The sequence below is a fragment of the Danio rerio genome, chromosome 10 (genome assembly GCF_052040795.2).
Source record: "Danio rerio strain M-AB ecotype USA chromosome 10, GRCz13ab, whole genome shotgun sequence".
In the NCBI taxonomy this organism is placed as follows: domain Eukaryota; kingdom Metazoa; phylum Chordata; class Actinopteri; order Cypriniformes; family Danionidae; genus Danio; species Danio rerio.
This window is the reverse complement of record NC_141030.1, coordinates 43,014,767-43,035,000: the sequence shown is the minus strand read 5'-3', so window position 1 is coordinate 43,035,000 and position 20,234 is coordinate 43,014,767. Positions and strand designations below refer to the sequence as shown.

The 20,234-nt window shown below is 36.5% G+C and overlaps 3 protein-coding genes across 11 annotated transcripts in view; 1 reads left to right on the top strand and 2 right to left on the bottom strand.

Moving 5' to 3' along the window:
• Positions 1–735, bottom strand: part of ei24 (EI24 autophagy associated transmembrane protein) — a 15,306-nt gene extending 14,571 nt beyond the window's left edge. The window contains exon 1 of one of the 2 annotated variants that reach the window (XM_087269485.1): positions 1–735. This exon is cut by the window's left edge and continues 171 nt beyond it. The gene's annotated coding sequence lies outside the window, so the exon portion shown is untranslated. 2 annotated transcript variants of the gene reach the window in all.
• Positions 736–776: 41 nt separating this feature from the next.
• Positions 777–20,234, top strand: part of LOC100332851 (beta-galactosidase-1-like protein 2) — a 33,757-nt gene continuing 14,299 nt past the window's right edge. For 5 of the 7 annotated variants that reach the window (XR_015501531.1, XR_015501528.1, XR_015501527.1 and 2 more), the window contains exons 1-11: positions 777–1,019; positions 5,110–5,295; positions 5,367–5,435; positions 8,066–8,161; positions 9,977–10,085; positions 12,529–12,621; positions 12,698–12,779; positions 15,708–15,772; positions 15,856–15,940; positions 17,092–17,229; positions 17,913–17,993. Coding sequence is in view for 2 of the 7 variants with exons in the window: in XM_087271383.1 (XP_087127509.1) it covers positions 928–1,019; positions 5,110–5,295; positions 5,367–5,435; positions 8,066–8,161; positions 9,977–10,085; positions 12,529–12,621; positions 12,698–12,779; positions 15,708–15,772; positions 15,856–15,940; positions 17,092–17,229; positions 17,913–17,993 (1,096 nt within the window). In the remaining 5 variants the exon portion in view is untranslated. Of the gene's footprint in view, positions 1,020–5,109; positions 5,296–5,366; positions 5,436–8,065; positions 8,162–9,976; positions 10,086–12,528; positions 12,622–12,697; positions 12,780–15,707; positions 15,773–15,855; positions 15,941–17,091; positions 17,230–17,912; positions 18,444–20,234 lie in introns of all 7 variants that reach the window. The other 2 variants (XR_015501529.1, XR_015501530.1) reach the window with 1 other exon arrangement.
• The window catches only part of b3gat1b (beta-1,3-glucuronyltransferase 1 (glucuronosyltransferase P) b), a 44,155-nt gene continuing 41,985 nt past the window's right edge, over positions 18,065–20,234 (bottom strand). Inside the window, exon 7 of one of the 2 annotated variants that reach the window (XM_087271431.1) lies at positions 18,065–18,879. In XM_087271431.1, the coding sequence (XP_087127557.1) occupies positions 18,700–18,879 (180 nt within the window). In that variant the 3' untranslated portion in view covers positions 18,065–18,699. The remainder of the gene's footprint in view (positions 18,880–20,234) is intronic. The other variant, XM_087271432.1, reaches the window with a different exon arrangement.

Below are 20,234 nucleotides of genomic sequence, written 5' to 3'. Positions count from 1 at the left end.
GAAAAAAAAAAAAAAAAAACTTGCAATGTTGTAAAAAAAGTCATGCCAGAAAAGCAAATTGGACTGAACTAAACTGAGATGCTGTAGATCTTCATCTACACTGCCCCATGCCATTTATTATTTAAGTGTTGTCTTATTATGACATATTGATAAAATATTGTCACATATTGATAAAAAAACATTCATCTTGAATTTAAAGCATTAAAATCCAGTGTATTATCATAATTAATAATAATTTCATAAAAGGATGACACCAGACATTCATGTTGAAAACATCCCCTAACAGAGTCCTCTATGAGCAAGGTCAAGGGTCACACTCAAAAATGAACAAACATGTTTCTGACCAGAACTAAAGCCTGCTACAAACAAAATCATTCAATTTAAAACCAAAAAACCTGCAAGATATTGTAATCCGATTCAGATTTAAATTTAGTTTCTACGAAAGCGCTGTCACGAAGCTGTTTGATGGAGCAGATTTTTAGTAAACAACAAAACCAACAGCATTAGCCAGCAGATCATTAGCTGATTAGCTAACTGCAACAAACACAACAATAACATGCCATTATAACACACACATAACCATAGAAAACTTGTCTGCATGTCAATCCAGCATATCGTACCTCATGTGCCTATTTTAGGCTAAAATCTCTCTTCACTTGAAGCCTAGAAGTTCCACTCTGTTTTCTCAAGCTCTCTCAACAAAACAGCATCAGGCCAGTGCAGCTGCGCATGCGCGGCGTCGTTTGACTCATGATGGGATTTGTAGTTTTTCGGTCGAGCTGGCTGACTCAAACTACACCCCTCATACCCAAGCGACCCTATCTGTTTGTTTTCAAGTAACTTGCTGGATAAATGTCGCCGGAAACTTGCGGACTGTTTATTTTGGTTATATCTGTGAGCATTAGTTGCGGTTAAATTGGAAAAAACATGTCTGTGTTCACGATAAGACAAAATCATAAGAGGCGATATGTTATTCTGTTCTTAAGTCTCGCGTGTTTTATCATTTACCGTCACTTCAGGTAAGACAACATTTAGATTATCTTCGAGTTTTTAAAAGATCTTTGATATTCAATCTTTTTATTTTTATTTAGGTACACATTTTTGACATGTATTTGCATAGAATGACAATATTATTAAGTATTTATATTACTGTTTTTGAATGATGTTTGTGTATATTAAATAAGGTGTGTTAAAATGGAAAAATTGAGCTTTTAAGTAATATTTTATCTATCTATCTATCTATCTATCTATCTATCTATCTATCTATCTATCTATCTATCTATCTATCTATCTATCTATCTATCTATCTATCTATCTACCTACCTACCTACCTACCTACTTACCCACCTATCTATCTAGATATCATTTTATTTCCCTTTAGATAGAAATATTTGGCATGTATTTGCGTGGCTAAATTATGTTAGTGTAGGTAAATGTAGCATATTAAAATGGGAAAATTTAGCTTTTGAGTAATATCTATCTATCTATCTATCTATCTATCTATCTATCTATCTATCTATCTATCTATCTATCTATCTATCATACATGATTTTATTAAAATGTAAATTTCTAAGTTGCACATATTTAATTTTGAAGCATTTATTTATCTATTTCATAATAAAAAAAAAAAATTCTCAGTGGCTTTGCTGCATTTCCCACAACACTATTTACCTTTGCAAAACAGTTAATGCACTTCTCAAATCAAGTAGTACAAACTGCAAAACCTAGATGATAACCTGCAAAAGCGTGTCATTTGCTCAAAATGGATAGTTCATTCCTCATAAGCAAGTATTGATGTCAATGAAAGTGTCAGCGTCATCAAGATGAAAAGTCCTGACACTATTGTTTATGAACAAGATAGTCAAATGACTTTGTCATGTTTTCATTATGGCAGTTTACTCTGTTCATTTTTTCAATGCAAAAAAGTCAGAGTTTGGTGACACGTACTGAAAATGCTTAAGACAGCACTATATACTATTAGCACAGCCATTTGAAAACTACTGTAAAGAGTTAAAATCTTGTACATTTTCTAAGCAGTTTAGTAGTTTTGAAAAGGACTTAAGTTTATTACAATTGATGCTTGTCCAAAAGCATTCACAATTTGTTGAAAAGAACGAGAAACTGCTACTAGGATGTGCACAAATGACTAATTGTTTTGAGAAATGCATTAACTGTTGTGCAAATGTAAATAGTGTAGTGAGAAATGCACCAAAGCGACTGAGAAAAACTGTAATTGCTTTCATACAACTCTCTGCTGTTTCTAACATTATCATTTGCTTCTGTCATGTCAGTCAAAATTAACTAAACTTGTGAATGCTGAATAGTCATTCCATATAAAACAAATAGTCCTCATTTCATTACTTGAGTCATTACATACAAAAATGTTTAACTAGTTGTCAAAATTTGTCAAACTAATTTTATAAAACAAATTTAAATCTTTATTTTCTTGAAAATGTCTTAAAAATTGAACAATTTGATGAATGATTTACAGACCTGTGGCTCAGTTCCAATATGTACTGCAATATTGTGTACAGTTGTGCATCTCTACCTAAAGGGAGTTTATGTTTGTTGTAAATACATTTACATTTACATTTAGTCATTTAGCAGACACTTTTATCCAAAGCGACTTACAAATGAGGACAAGGAAGCAATTTACACAACTATAAGAGCAACAATGAATAAGTGCCATAGGCAAGTTTCAGGTCTGTAAAGTCTAAGAAGGGAAGTATTAGTAGTATTAGTATTTTTTTTTTTTTGGGTACAGTTAGTGGGATATTCAGAGAGGCAATTGCAGATTAGGAAGTGTAGTGGAGACTAAATAGTTGAGTTTTTAGTCGTTTCTTGAAAATAGCGAGTGACTCTGCTGTTCTGATGCAGTTAGGGAGTTCATCCACCAACTGGGCAGATTGAGCGTGAGCGTTCGCGATAGTGATTTCTTCCCTCTTTGGGATGGAACCACGAGGCGACGTTCATTCACAGAACGCAAGTTTCTGGAGGGCACATAGATCTGCAGAAGTGAGAGCAGATAAGATGGAGCAAGGCCAGAATAAGGGTGTGTTTATTCTTTTGCACAATGCTGTGAGTAAATTAGGATTACAAAGAGCAAATGCAGTAAAAATGTGAAACATACATATTCAGTGTCTTGTACTCAGATAACTCACTCAATGCAGTGATGTCTCACTTTACTGTAGTTTTCAAATGGCTGTGCTAATAGTCTATAGTGCTGTCTTGAGCATTTTCAGCAAGTGTCACCAAAATCAGACTTTTTTTGCATTGAAAAAATGAACAGAGTAAAGTGTCATAATAAAAACATTACTAAGCCATTTGACTATCTTGTTCATAAACAATGGTGTCAGGACTTTTCATTTTGACGATACTGATAGTTTGATTGACATCAATACTTGCTTTTGAGGAATAAACTATCCATTTTGAGCATGTGACGCGCTTTTGCAGGTTATCATCTAGGTTTTGCAGTTTGCACTACTTGTTTTGAGAAATGCATTAACTGTAGTGCAAATGTAAATAGTGTAGTGAGAAATGCACCAAAGCGACTGAGAAAAACTGCAATGCTTGTCCCAAAGCATTCACAATTTGTTAAAAAGAATGAGAAACTGCTACTAGGATGTGCACAAATGACTAATTGTTTTGAGAAATGCATTACCTGTTGTGCAAATGTAAATAGTGTTGTGAGAAATGCACCAAAGTGACTGAGAATAACTGTAACAGTAAATATATATTACAGTTTTTCTTGTTTGCTTTGACCTGGTTAACTAAACTAGGTTCCACTTCATTTTCATTATCACTATCTTAGCAGAGCAGAGGACCGGTCTTGCAAATGTGTAAACCCTTTCTCATTGGGTTGACACATTTTCCTCACCATTTTTCAAAACAGTTAACACGGATGTCATTCAAGCAGTCCAAACTCCATTGTTTTAGCTATGGTAACCAAACAGAAACCATCCATTCCTAACTATTAGACACTACCAAGATCAGTTTGAATTCACTGAAGCAGCAGTTTGACACTCCTTCTCACAAATCTTCAATTAGCAATCAGTCTGCAAACCTTATATAAACGATGGAAGGTCTGTGTAGTTCTGTGCCAGCATGGATGGAGGAGGTCAATAGTGGCTATGTCCTATACTCCCAATAGATTTGACTGTAAATTGGTTTAAATGTGTTTTCTTTAATATTTACAGTATTTCATTACTTTTGTCTGTTTTTACAGTATTTCAGTTTTTAGCCACAGTTTGAAAATTGTCATGAATTCAATATAAATTTAATCAAAGCATTTCTTATTCTGGATCCAATTCTTTGCAAAAAAAGCTAATTTTACAGCCCAAATAGAAAGACAACAAATGGCATTGGCAATAGGCTACAATGACAAGCAATGGTGCTGCACTGACTTCTGCATTTTGTATTTTGTTGTCCATTGTGTAATGATTAATTGAAAGAGCTCATATACTTGTTTGCAAGTTGTGTTGTTTGAAGGTAAAACTAGCTTGTGTTGCATATTTTAAATGTTTTGACACGATATGTGCCTTTTGCAAGCAAAATGTGTCATTTTGACCATGAGTGCTGCTGTTTAGGCCTGTGTGTTTACTGTTTTGTAAATGTGAAGTTTCATTTGACAACTGCATCAAAGCAATCGAAAAAAACTGTAATCTGATGCAATTTTACAGCAGTTTAACTCAGTGGATGTTTACATCCTTAAAATAATTAAGGGTAGCAAATTTAAACAATGCACAAGGGTTAAGAAAAAAATATCTTACCTGTTTTTTATTATTACTTTACATTTTACAAATTCTATGTGTTAATATTGTTGTCATTTTTAAAATCACAAAAATACATTTTAAGTGAAAAAAATAAGTTTTATTATTATTATTATTATTTTAAATGTTATAATAATTAAAATGCTAATGTCTCATTTCAAACTTTTTTAAAAACTGTAAACCATCATTGACTTATTTATGAAATACATTAATTATCAAATACTTTCAATTATTCAACACACATTCATTCATTCATTTACTTTAACTGATTTCATCATTTATTTTTTGCTGATTCCTTTAGTTTTATAGTCTCTGTGTGTTTCTCTTGTTGTGCATCCAGAGGTCCGTCAGGAAAGATAATTATAAGCCGGTCGATGGGTCTGACGGCCAACTCTTCTCAGTTCACTCTTGGAGGAAAGCCATTTCGAATTCTGGGAGGCTCTTTGCACTACTTCCGGCTGCCCAGAGCCTACTGGAGGGATCGGATGGTGAAAATGAAAGCCTGTGGTCTCAACACTGTCACCGTGTAGGTCTGAATGAGCCGCCGGTCAGTGATAAGAGAAGTGTTCAGTGTATAAGACTGTGTATATCTTACAGTGACGTTCCCTGGTCTCTCCATCAGCCGCAGAAAGAAGAATTACACTTCCAAGGAGGTCTAGATTTAGAGTAAGAATCACTCCATCTTCCTTTTCTATCTATCTATCTATCTATCTATCTATCTATCTATCTATCTATCTATCTATCTATCTATCTATCTATCTATCTATCTATCTATCTATCTATCTATCTATCTATCTATCTATCTATCTATCTATCTATCTATCTATCTATCTGTCTGTCTGTCTGTCTGTCTGTCTGTCTGTCTGTCTGTCTGTCTATCTGTCTGTCTCTCTGTCCATCCATCCATCCATCCATCCATCCATCCATCCATCCATCCATCCATCCATCCATCCATCCATCCATCCATCCATCCATCCATCTATCTATCTATCTATCTATCTATCTATCTATCTATCTATCTATCTATCTATCTATCTATCTATCTATCTATCTATCTATCTATCTATCTATCTATCTATCTATCTATCTATCTATCTATCTATCTGTCTGTCTGTCTGTCTGTCTGTCTGTCTGTCTGTCTGTCTGTCTATCTGTCTGTCTATCCGTCTGTCTGTCTGTCTATCTGTCTGTCTCTCTGTCCATCCATCCATTTATCTATCTATCTATCTATCTATCTATCTATCTATCTATCTATCTATCTATCTATCTATCTATCTATCTATCTATCTATCTATCTATCTATCTATCTATCTATCTATCTATCTATCTATCTGTCTATCTGTCTGTCTCTCTGTCCATCCATCCATTCATCTATCTATCTATCTATCTATCTATCTATCTATCTATCTATCTATCTATCTATCTATCTATCTATCTATCTGTCTGTCTGTCTGTCTGTCTATCTATCTATCTATCTATCTATCTATCTATCTATCTATCTATCTATCTATCTATCTATCTATCTATCTGTCTGTCTGTCTGTCTGTCTGTCTGTCTGTCTGTCTGTCTGTCTGTCTGTCTGTCTGTCTGTCTGTCTGTCTGTCTGTCTGTCCGTCCGTCCATCCGTCCATCCGTCCGTCTATCTTTGAGTGTGAATGAGTGTGTATGGATGTTTCCCAGTACTGGGTTGCAGCTGGAAGGGCATCCACTGTGTAAAACATATACCTTGGCTGGTTCATTCTGCTGTGGTGACACCTGATGAATAAAGGGACTAAACCAAAGAAAAATGATCAAACTAATGATTCTGAATGGATCTCACTTCTATTTAAAGGAATAATTCACCCAAAAATGACAATTCTGTCATCATTTCCTCATTCTCCACGTGCTTCAAACCCATTTGACTTCCTTTCTTATTTTGAACACAAGGAAATATACTGAAGAATGTTGAAAATAAACAGCCATTGACGGCCATACTTTTTTTCAACTATAGCAGTCAATGGTTACAGGTTTCCAACATTTTTCGAAATATCTTCTTTTGTGTTCCTCCAAAAACAGAAACTCATTAAAGTTTGGAACCACTTGAGTAAATGATAAGTAAATTGTACATTTTGAGTGGACTGTCTTTAATTCCTCAGTTTCATTTGTCAGACAAACATCTTCTCCTCTGATAATACTGTCTGTGGTTGTCTGGTTGTCAGGAGGGACTTTGCTCTTGTTTCATCCTGGTCTCCATCATTATATTTTCTTTACCACCACTGGGAATACATCATTAAAGCAGACCCAAGCTCCTCCATAACAACCCAGAGCACAGCATCTCTGCTACAATTCATAGACCTTTCAAGATCAGGGTGATTCTTTAAATGAAAAGACAAATTCTAAAAGGTCATGTGATCAAGTGACCCTATAGAAAGCTGTTATATACATTGATTATATTGCAGTAATTGATTTTTAAATAACTCTGTATGCCTTTTTATTCATTTATTTATTTAATTTTCAGTATTTTATAATAAATGCTTTAGTTATTAAAATAACGATAATACATTTCTTATGACTTAAATATGCTCTGCAGTTCTGGTGTTTATGTATTTAATATTTACATATAAAAAAGTTTATTGACAATAATTCATTTCTAAATCCAGATCCAACTCGCATTCATTCATTTATTTTAATATAAATTGGTTTTAATTAATTGGTTTAGTTTGTTAATTTAATATTCATTCATTTATTTTCTTTTCGACTTAGTTCCTTTATTAATCAGCGGTCGCCACAGCGGAATGAACCGCCAACTTTTCCAGCATTTGTTTTACGCAGCGGATGCCCTTCCAGCTGCAACCCATCACTGGGAAACACCCATACACACTCATTCACACACACTATGGACAATTTAGCTCACCCAAATCATCTATAGCACATGTCATTGGACTGTGGGACCCGGAGGAAACCCACACGAACACGGGGAGAACATGCAAACTCCACACAAAAATGCCAACTGACCCAGGCGAGGCTCGAACCAGCGACATTCTTGCTTTGAGGCGAACGTGCTACCCATTTTATTAACGTGCTAATTTTATTAATTAATTTATTTTAAGTAAAATTTCACCTTTCACATATAATTTATTTTATTTCTTTTTATTTTAACAATCTTTCTTCATAAAACAATTTAAATGATTATTTTTTTAAATAATTACTGTGAATTTCTACATTATTTTTGCATTTTAGCTACTCATTACTAGTTCTCAGTGTGACTTCAGTATGATAATTTAAGGCATTCAAAGTGTTGCTGGTGTGATTCCCAGAGCTTTCCTTCAGTTGGCTGCAGATGTGGGACTCTGGGTGATTTTGCGGCCTGGACCGTACATCGGCACAGATCTTGACCTTGGAGGCTTGCCCAGGTGACTCCAGCTCAACTGTAGCATCATGCAAATTCCACAGAAAATGAGATTAAAGTTGTGAAACAGCAACTAAATGCTGCATTTGATCAAACACAATTACACGCCACACTCTTTTGCTAATGCATGTCATGAGAGGAATTAAAGAACTGCTCATGAGTTTAACCTAAAGTGTGCGTTTTGGGGGGAGGGGATGATTCGCATTACATAAAGCTTCAGATAAATATTGTAACAGGCTCACTGGGAATAGGTGCCCAGGGTTACATTTTTGAGAACAGAGAAGTTACATGTTGCTGCATTTTGTGTGCTACAGGGTGGTACCGCTGATTAGAGACCAGCGCTTTTTCTCGATTGTCTAAAGAACAAGCCATCGTTATACAATGACCTGCCTAATAACCCTAACTTGCCTAATTACCCTTGTTAAGCCTTTAAATGTCACTTTAAGCTAAATACTAGTATCTTGAAGAATATCTAGTCAAATAGTATGTACTGTCATCATGGCAAAGATAAAATAAATCAATTATTAGGAATAAGTTATTAAAGCTATAATGTTTAATAATAATGTGTTGTAAAAATCGTCTTTCTGTTAAACAGAAATTGGGGGAAAAGTATACGAGGGGGTTTATAATTCTGACTGTATATGTGGACAAGGTTTTAAGTCTGGCAAAGGATGGTTTCAGAAACCAGGCAAAACCAAACCCAAGAAAAGCGGTGTAAAACTGTAGTAAAAGCATGCATCTGCGATGGCTTTTCTCTTCTAGTTTGCTTTAAAAACACTATAGGTTGGGTTTGGGCAAGGGGTGTGGGTCAGCCGATATTAAGCAGATATATTATGTACAACGACAATTGGACTGCTTTCTCTAACCGTACGTTCACACCGAAAGCGGCGAGAGCGTCCAAGGTCGCTCTGGCCGCCCTGGCGACAACGCTCTCTGCCTTCAGCTCCAGCGGCGAGAGCGTCAAAACTCGCTACATTGATCTCGTACTTAAAGGAGCCGTTGCAGCATTATCAGTTACATTCCTGCATAAGACATGTTTTTAGCGTGAAAATGTTGCGCACTTCTTATCAAATTCATATAACAATGGAAGATCAAGTTGCATGTGGTGTGGCTTTGCTCTATTTATCCAATATGTGTCCATATGTCTGAAATATCCTGAAGCAGCAGTACTGTTTTGTACTGTCACATCGCGGGAGATTCCCGCTTTTTAAAGATAAATTTACATAACATTGATGAACATCAGTAACTCGCCAGTAACTTTAATGTATGTTCCTGTAGGAAAACATTGTAAATAATTGGAAATCCGGCGACCCTTGGGAACAACTGTGGTCGGAACCAAAGTTCACAGGTCTGTGTTCTCTTAACTGCTATCAAGCGGTGGACGTCTTCATTCTGATTGCTTGCCGCCGAACCGCGTCATAGCTCATTACCTATGCCTATCGCCGCCGGCTCTCATTGAAAATGAATGACTTCCGGCTACTTTGACGCTGTCGCCGCTTTCGGTGTTAACGTACGGTAATGGATGCACAGGAGAAGGACGTTAATATTCCCAGAAATGTTCACAGTGGCCTCTGGTGGATTTATGAGAAATGGCACGTATGAAAAAAAACAAAAAAAAATAACGTTTTTGAAATTGTCAAATATGTACACGTCGCCCTCTAGTGGATTTCTGAAGTTTACGTAGTCCAGGGTACATATTTCTCAATTCTCAAAAATAAAGCCCTAAACACATTTCCCCAATGAGCCTTGTTCCTTCATATTAAACATCCGTTTCTTCTACTTTTTTTTAAACCTAAAATCAAACCTGTCCCATCTATAGCTGGCTTTTGCGTGACCGAGAGATGATGCTGAGAACCACGTACCCAGGATTCATAGCAGCTGTAAATGTGTACTTTGACAAGCTCATTCCCAAAGTGGTGCCGTTACAGGTAGGATTTATTCTGAAATCACACAAAGTACTCAAAAAAAAACCAAAACATTATAATGTAAAAGCAATATAATGTAAAAGCAATATCACACCAGTAGTAGTGCAATGTGGCTGTATATCAGCACTGGTGGGAGGCGTGCGTTGGCACAAGGCCACAGGCCGGGGCCTTAGTGACCCACCAGTGCTGATATACAGCCATATCTATTCATATCTGCTACTCGTGTGATATTGCGTTTATAAACAGTTCGATGACATAATCGTGTATATAAAACAGAAAATCAAACACAGAGAGTCTCAAAAACCCTTTTGTATGAGGAACTACTTTGTTCCGTCATTCATTAACATCGGCAGCTGACGTCTCATTCACCAACGTCACTTTAGAGCTAGTATTTGAATGATTCTCTTGCGTAATGTCTGAAGTGATGACAAAACAGCTGATTTTGCTGCCATTTTATGATTATAAGGCTGAATGTGACATGAAATGCCATCAGTCTACAGAGATATCGCAATACAGTATTAGTGTATTTCTTCTATTGCAAACGAGATATCACAATAATTAACACCGAAAAAAACTGCGCAGTCACTATCAGATTGCTGTTGTGTTTGCTATAAGGAAAAACACTGAACACATGCGGGCATTTCTTTCTTTCTGCCAACACAACACTCATTCCTGATACGCGAGTCTTATCTCACACTCAATACACTACAATTGTAAGGTATAAATACAGCACTACAACAAAAGAGAGAGATCGACTTAGAATATCACTTACCAGTTTATTAATGATTTAATCAGCTGTAGTTAGAAATTATGCTGTTTTAATCTTCTACAGCAGGGGTCTCAAACTCAATTTACCTGGGGGCACAGGAGGCAAAGTCTGGGTGAGGCTGGGCCGCATAAGGGATTTCACAAAAAAAAAAAGTCCTCAAATGTCATTATTAACAGTTTTAATTATTTCTTCTGAACATGAAGTGTCCTGAACATTAATAGAACATTGAGTGAAGATTATGAACAGTTCTTCTGAACATGACATCTTTTGCCTACTTCTTGCTGCCAGAGACTTGACAGCGCTTCTTCTCACAAATCTGAACCACATTTGGCTTTAGAGCGGAAGCAGACCCTCAGTATGGCTTGCAGATGATCATCATTAAGTCTAGACCTGTACGTTGACTTATTGAAGTCCTAGGGAAAAAAGTGGGGGAACTCACTCAAAACTTCCATTCCCTCACCTAAAAAAAAAGGCGTATATATGTATAAATAAAACACCCCCACCCCACTCCAGTCACATCAGTCTGTACCAGTCTGTATCTACCTATAATATATATAAGATGCAGGCTGTAGCTAGGTAGGTGGCAGGCAGGGGCGGGAACAGCTTACCTTGGTTCTGGCCGGCGCGAGTTCCCTCCTACTTCCCGCCCGTCTCATCGTCTAACAAAGGGGTGGGGTGCGTGGTGACGTCACCGGCATCCCCGCCCCTTTGTTTACACGGCGGGCGTGAAATGCCAGTGACCGCTGTGTACGGATAGAATCAGCGGAGCGGGAAGCGCTCTCTCTCCCCGCTCCGCTGATTCTGTCAGTGTACAGCGGTCGGCGCAGGCCACAAAATATTGCACTGAGGGCCGCAAATGGCCCGCGGGCCATGAGTTTGAGACCCCTGTTCTACAGGGTTATCATGCGGTCCTGTTGCTATCTTGTGGATGGACAACGTCAACCGTCTTTGCCCAAAGACAGGCTAATGACCGCCGATGCACTGTTTATTAGAAATTACAAATATTTAAAATAAGCACTATCCTTACAAATAAACTGCACAATTGCAATCTAAACAGCTACATTCTTGACTAAAAAAGCCTCAGAGGTTGCCCAACAGCAGTAATATTGGTCAAACTATAGACTGTCCTCAGCTTGTTGGTGTATGAGGGCCGAGTAATACGCAAGGGTGAAGGGTGAAGAGGCTGGTCGAGTGCTGTTACTGGCAGAATATTGCACGGCTATCAGCCAATCAGATTCAAGAACCAGATAGAACTGTTGTATATATATATATATATATATATATATATATATATATATATATATATATATATATATATATATATATATATATATATATATATATATATGTGTGTGTGTGTGTGTGTGTGTGTGTGTGTGTATATTTATATATATATATATATATATATATATATATATACATACACATATATATACACATATACACACACACACACACACACACACACACACATATATATATATATATATATATATATATATATATATATATATAAATATATATAAGCTTTCATTGAAATAAAATTACAAGCAAAAAAAAAAAATGAAAAATAAATCTGTACTTTCTCCTTTTTAGCTTTCCTCCAAAAAAAAAAAACCCTGATAAATAAGGGACTAAACCGAATGAAAATGAATGAATGAATGTATATGTTTTCAGTTTAAGAAAGGTGGACCCATCATTGCCGTCCAAGTGGAGAACAAATATGGATCACACGCAAGAGATGGAAACTACATGTCATTTATCAAAGAGGTACGAGTAAACATTTCACATTCACACACCAAGGTTTATTTAGAAGCTTATTTAGGTTTTCTGATCTCTACATCAGGCTCTTCAGGAAAGAGGAATCAGTGAAGCTCTTCTAACATCAGACAATCATGAAGGTCTCAAACATGGTGGAGTCAAAGGAGGTACAAATAAAACCCAGGAATGGAAGCGCTAATGTGATTCAAAGGGCAATTTATTTAGAAATCTTTCTAATCTGCTGATTTGCTGCTCAAGAAACATTTATTATTATTAGGGATGTAACGGTATCAGAATTTCACGGTACGGTAATACCTCGGTATGAATGTCACGGTACGGTATTTATTGAATCATTTACAGGAAAAAACAAAACTTATGAAAATACCCAAAAAAGTGCCAAATGTGTCAATGACATACAAATTAGCCATCTATCTGTAAGCTTTGAAACAGGAACTTCAATTTTAATAACAAAAAAATATTAAACCATGTAAAAAAATAAAGTTTCAATTTAGTATTGTTGAAAACTCATCACATTCAACATTTAATCACTCACTCACTTAGATAGAGATGGGTTTAAAGGAAAATTATCATATAAATATAATCTGGTAAAAGCTGGTATCTCTGGGCATTTACAATGTCCCCTGCAACAGAAAAAACCCTCTCATTTGGTACGGAGGTTTCTGGGACAAGAGAGATATGACTTGGCCCAGGTTGACAGCAGTGGGGAACGTTGTGCATTGTCTTTCCCCCACTTTAGAGGACAAACCATGAGTGAGATAGAGGTCTCATGTCTGCATCAATCTGAACAGTGTGCTGACAACACCGCTATTCAGTACGCGCGCGACAACACAGCTGATAAGAACTCGCGCGACAACACAGCTGATAAGAACTCGCGCGACAACACCGCTTTAGAGTTTTCCAGCTCTTTTTCATCCCCGCTTCTAGCAGCACACTCCATTTCCGCATTACTGGATCTGTAGCGACAACAGACCGCAAGGGATGATGGTCAAGCATGGGCTGATGGGAATTGTAGTTTTCGCTACCTCCCGTTCGCTTCATTCGCCTGAGCAAATTTTATCAGAAGACCTATAGTTTTATCGAGTCATGCGACTACGGTAATATCGAAAAAAATTAATATTGCGGTATGACGGTATTTACAATACCGTTACATCCCTAATTATTATTATTAGTGTTGAAAACTGTTGTGCTGCTTAAGATTTTTGCTGATATATTTTTTTCCACTATTCTTTGACAAAATTGAAAGTTTATTTGAAATCTTTTGTAATAATGGATATAGTTCCCCCCCAAAAAATAAAATGTACTTACTATTTACCCCCGATTCACATGGGACATGAGCATCAACGCTTGACAGAGGGCATGTCTGAAGTTGGGGCTTACTCGCTGACTATAGCAGCATCAGCCAATGAAATTAGACTGTAATCAGCTACTGTCTGAGCTGGGTTATTTGCATAAAGTGATCTGGGGTGCGTTTCCCAAACAACGACGTAACTCAAGGCTGAACTATCATAGTACAATGCATCATTTGGGAAAAGAACGATGTAGTGACGAGTGTTTCCCAAAATCTAGTTTCTCTGTTGCCGATCCATCATTTTAACGACGTTAATGTAAAACGCCCATAATGATGCGCCAAACATGGTGGTAACAACTTCTTTAGAGAAGAACCCCATAATTTCTTTGCGCAAGCTATATTGTTTTACACACACACACACGCATTTTTAAAAAATCCAATATTAGTTTTGTTAAAACATGCACTTGTTTTCCATATTAATTGAAATATATATAAATGGCACATACAGAGCCAGTGTTTCCTTTACAAATATTATTGAGAATAATACATATTCTGTTCTAAATTAACATAAAACCACTTACAAAAGCTAACACGTATTCTAATATCATATATAAATCATATGAATAAATAAAAAATTAGGCTATTTATTAGGAAATGAAATTTTATATTTTTTATTTAGTAGGAAAACATGAAAACATCCTATTTAAATAATAGTATTAATGATGATGATGATGATGATTATTATTATTATTAATATTATTATTTTATTATTATTATTAAAGTAGCATATTGCTCATTTATTTTTTACTATTTTTAAAAGTCTACTTTTAAAATTTAATACACGCAAACCACTGCAGAAATGTTCTAACCAACAGGTCCATGTCATATACACTACAGATAATAGCATACTATAAATTAAAAGCATTAACGTATGCTGTGTTTTTTGTTTTCACAAGCTTTGGAGACGTAACATAAATTCCGCTTTTAAATAATAGGTCACCTATAGCTTTCGTCATGATCCACGGCTGTGTTCAAAATGTTTTCAAAGAGCACTGTGAAGGGGGCGCAATTGTAAACATGAAGATTGCTAAAACTGAACTGTAAAAATACTTTGAAATCAAATTACAGCTAAGAGAGATGACTTTAATGTTTATTTTTTAATAATTCCAAGTTCCAACGTTCTAAATGAACAGGGCATAGGGCGGATTAGTGGGAATAGAACACAGCCAGGAACTATGTTTCTAACTACAGCTCCAGAAGTTTGCCACACAGTTTGCGAATGTCTATTGGAGCGATGGATTCGGGAAGCGTCAAATTAACAAACTATGCTTGTAACGGCCGAACTTGCAACCTTAGTTGGCTATCGATGGTTTTCGGAAACGCGCCCCTGATTGGCTGATGCTTTTGTTGGCGCTTGAAAAGTTGAGAAATTCCCAACTTCTGCAGCAAGCAACACAGATGAAGTGTAGCTGACGAATGAACTCAGTTTGGCAACACTTGACGTCACCTATTCAAAGTGAAAGGAAAGCGTTGATGCTGACACCGCGTGTGAATCGGGCGTTACTCTCCCTCATGTGGTTCCAAACTGTTAGGAGTTTTTCTGTTTGATCAAAAAATAACATATTTTAAGGAAGGATATTTCCAAAAAAATCTTCTTTTATGTCGCAACTCAAACTGGTTTGGAACAAGTAAAGGGAGAGTAAATGACGACAGCATTTTTATTTTTGGGTGAACTACCCCTTTCATGTCTTTACTGACTCATACGATCAACTTCATCTCTTTACAGCTTTAAGAACTCTTAATCTACAGAAAATGAAACATGATGATATCAAATATCTGGAGGCAGTGCAGGTGGGTCATTTATCGTCTGTTTTGTGTAACTTAAAGAAGTGTACGTTGTTTGAAGTAACTTCATTCTTTAAATGTGTGTGAAGCCAAACAGTCCCGTGCTGGTGATGGAGCTCTGGACGGGCCGCTGTGATGGATGGGGTGGTTTACATCATAGTTTTGCTGCAGAGGGTAAGACGTTATGTTGTTGTTGTTGTTTTTTTAAATAAGATATTTAACAAAAAAAATTATACAAATTATTGTATTCAAGTGCGTGATTTTTAATACATACAATAGTACATATAAGTACATATAGTACATATAATTGTTTTAAAAAATTGTATTCATTTACATTTAAATGTAAATTTTTTAAATAATAATTTATTTAATTATTTATTAATTATTACTCATTCATTCATTTTCTTTTTGGCTTAGTCCCTTTATTAATCAGGGGTCACCACAGCAGAATGAACCACCAACATATCCAGCATATGTTTTATGCAGTGTATGCCCTTCCAGCCGAAGCCCATCACTGGGAAACACCCATACACTTTAGCTTACCCAATTCACCTATACCACATGTCTTTGTACTGTGGGGGAAACCGGAGCACCCAGAGGTGAAGTCCACGCGAACACGGGGAGAACATGCAAACTCCACACAGAAATGGCAACTGCCCCAGCCGAGGCTCGAATCAGAAACCTTCTTGCTGTGAGGCGACAGCGCTACCCACTGCGCCACTATGTCGTCCTTAATTATCATTTAATATTATTTAATTAATTTTAGACATACATTTTAGACATTATTTCTGAAGTGCTGTTTAACAGAGAATATATTTTAATTAAACATTATAATAAAAAAAAACTCTGATAGTTAATTTTCTAACTTTTGTCTTTGCCATTTTTCTAGCTATTTTACACCATAGTATTTAGCTTACAATTTAAAGACTTCATTAGGTAAACTAGGCAAGTTAGTTTAACTAGACAAGTCATTGGACAACAGTGGTTTCTTCTGTAGACAATTGAAAAAAAATTCTTAAGGGGCATAATAATATTATCTTATTTTATTTAAACAAACACATTCAATATAGTAATGTTCAACTTCATTTGTTTGTTTCAATTCAGCCCATATAAATTGTTTGCAACCTCTTATCTTAAAAAAATAGTAAATTAATACATTTTTTCAGTGTAGGAAAACAAATTCTTGCTCTGGTAAACATCACAGTCACAGGAGGGCTAATCATTTTTGTCATCAACTGTATTTATCATTTTAATGTTCAGAATCTTTTGTAAATCGAAACAAACTGCGACGAATCAAAAAGACTTAATGTGAAATTGTTTTTTAGACCTGGTTTCTGTGGTCCGCGAGATGCTGAGGCGAGGAATGTCCATCAACCTCTACATGTTCTACGGAGGCACAAACTTTGGCTTCATGAATGGAGCGTTGGCCAATCCGTCTTACAAAGCTCTGGTCACCAGCTATGGTTTGTGTTATTGTCATATTGAACGTAATGGCATCATATCCGTAATATTCATCATATAAAGTGTCACTGTTAATGTGAAAACAAATGAAGAATGTCATCACGTTAAAAATCTATTTTATGACTGAATTGTAATTTTCGCTTTCACTGATGTTGTAGTTCACAAAATGACCAGTGTGTGGTGCTATCAAACCTAAAGAACCAGCATTTCCTGTAGGACTTTTTTGGAAAAAGCAGCTTTGAAATATGTAGAAAATGTCCAACATATATCTTTATCATTTTTAACATTACAGAATTTTTTTTACAAAATTAACCGACTCAAGAAGATATTCACCCAGACTCAACCAGGAAAGTGTCACCAGGGAAAACTTTAGATTTTTTATCATATATTATTAACAATTAAAAGCTTATCTAATTCATAAATTCATTAGTTTTTTTAAATGTACATTTATTAATTGGATGTTTTTAAAAATATGAAAATAACCCTTGTTGCTGACATGGCATTAAATAAAAAAAAAAAAATATATATATATATATATATATATATATATATATATATAAATAAAATTATATATATATATATATATATATATATATATATATATATATATATATATAAGCAGCACAACATAGCCTCATCCTAAGTATCTACACAAATACTTTCTTTCTGTGTTTGTTTCTTTTAGATTACGATGCTCCTCTGTCAGAAGCAGGAGATTATACACCGAAGTACCATCTTCTCAGAGATCTCTTCAGCAATTTCAACAGTTGGTGATCTTTTCCTTTTCTCTCGCTCTGTAAAAGCATTAGTTCACCAAAAAAAATTAAAATGACTCACCTTTGAGGCATCCTAAATACAGTATGTATATGAAGGTCCTCCCTCAGTAGAATGCAATCTGTTTTTTTTGTCCACATGAACCTGAAGCTGCGACGTTTTTTTTTTTTTTCGTATTGTGAAGCAGTTCCTAGAGAAACAAAATACTAAGGTTGTGTTCGAAATCGCATACTTCCATACTATATAGTACAGTAAAGTCAGTATGTGAGCCGACTAGTTTGTCTGATTTCATAGAAAATCGAAAAACAGTATGTGAGAAGTACTCGGATGACCTACTACTTCTGGCAATACTCTGAAGTGTGCATCGGATGGACGCTACGCTATCCCATGATGCCCCGTGAGAGAATTCATGTATGTGAGTGAGGCGACGCAACTGTTGTTGGTAGGTCATGTCATTATGGCAAAATGGGGGATGTAGTTTGTCCTTGTTTCATTCATACAACAGACATTCATACTCTATAGAATGTACTTTTCTAACGGCGGAGTAGTACATTTACATTCAACGCAGCGACGCAACTCACGTGGGTAGGTCACGTGATGATGACAAAATGGCAGATGTAGTTCCAGTTACATTCAAACTACAGACATTCATACTGTATAAAACGCACTTTTCTAGCGGCCGAGTAGTACGTTTGCATTCAAATGCAGTACCTACTGAGTAGTAGATGAGAAAACAGTGGGTGTGGCTTGTTTTTTCTATATTGCAAGCTGATTGGATGTTGTAAAGTAGACATTTCATTCAGAAAGATTGGGAAAAGGGTTTGGGGAGAGTTATTACAACCTGACAGACTCCTCCTCCTCCTCACCATTTCTGTTTGCTGCAAAAAGACAATTGGAGGGGCGTGGTTTAGTATTTTAGCCCCACCCAATACCTCAAACAAACCTAGGCTGTGACAAAATCGCATACTTCCATACTATATAATACAGTAAAGTCAGTATGTGAGCCGAGTAGTTTGTCTGATTTCATAGAATTCAAAAAACAGTATACGAGAAATACTCGGATGACCTACTACTTCTGGCGAGATTCTGAAGTGCGCGTTGAATGGACGCTACTCTATCCCATGATGCACCGCGAGAGAATTCATAAATGGGCGTGAAGCGACGCAACTGATCGGGAAAAGGGTAGAGTTTTTACAACCAGAATCCCCCTCCTCATCATTTCTGTTAGTTATCAAAACTGACAGCTGGAGGGCGTGGTTAAGTATGTTAGCCACGCCCATTGCCACAGACAGATGTAATCTGAGAATTGAACTGAAAACCAACAGGAAGTGCATTTTTAGATTTCAATTAAAGATTACAGGAGCAAACTATTGGTGTTTTCTTAATGAAATGCACAGATGAACTGTTCACCATAAAACTAGCAACTTAAGCTAACAAAATCAATATTGTTAGTTTGGATTTGATGTGCCTGCTAAAAAATCCAGCTTAAACCAGCCAAAGCTGGTTGGCTGGTTTTAGCTGGTTGACCAGGCTGGTTTTAGAGGGGTTTTGGCCACTTCCAGGCTGGTTTCCAGCCATTTCCAGACTGGTCTTAGCTGGTCAGGCTGGAAAATGACCAGCTAAATCCAGCTAAAACCAGCTTGACCAGCCTGGTTTAAGCTGGACATAGCTGGTTTTGGCTGGGCTCCCAGCCTGGCTAGGCTGGTCAAGCTGGTTTTAGCTGGTCATCTCCCAGCCTAACCAGCTAAGACCAGGCTGGAAATGGCTGGAAACCAGCCTGGAAGTGGCCAAAACCCCTCTAAAACCAGCCTGGTTGACCAGCTAAAACCAGCCAACCAGCCTAGGCTGGTTTAAGCTGGATTTTTCAGCAGGGGTGTACTTTGATATTATTTTATTACTATTTTCAGCACCATCTTGCAACTGAATAATAATACAGCGCTACTTGAAAGTTGAAGGAAACCTTTTTGAGTTTCAAGACAAAATAATTCTGTTCAGCAGTGCGATGTTGTGAACCCAGAGTGGGCCAGGGGAGGCCTGAACACCACAATAAACCCAAAAAACTCATAAAGGTTTATAACCACTTGAGAGTTAGTAAATAATAAGTAAATGAACATTTTTGGGGGAACATTAGCTTTAACAGGCAGCACGGTGGCTCAGTGGTTAGCACTGTCACCTCACGGCAAGAAGGTCGCTCGTTCGACCAGGCCAGTTGGCATATCTGTGTGGAGTTTGC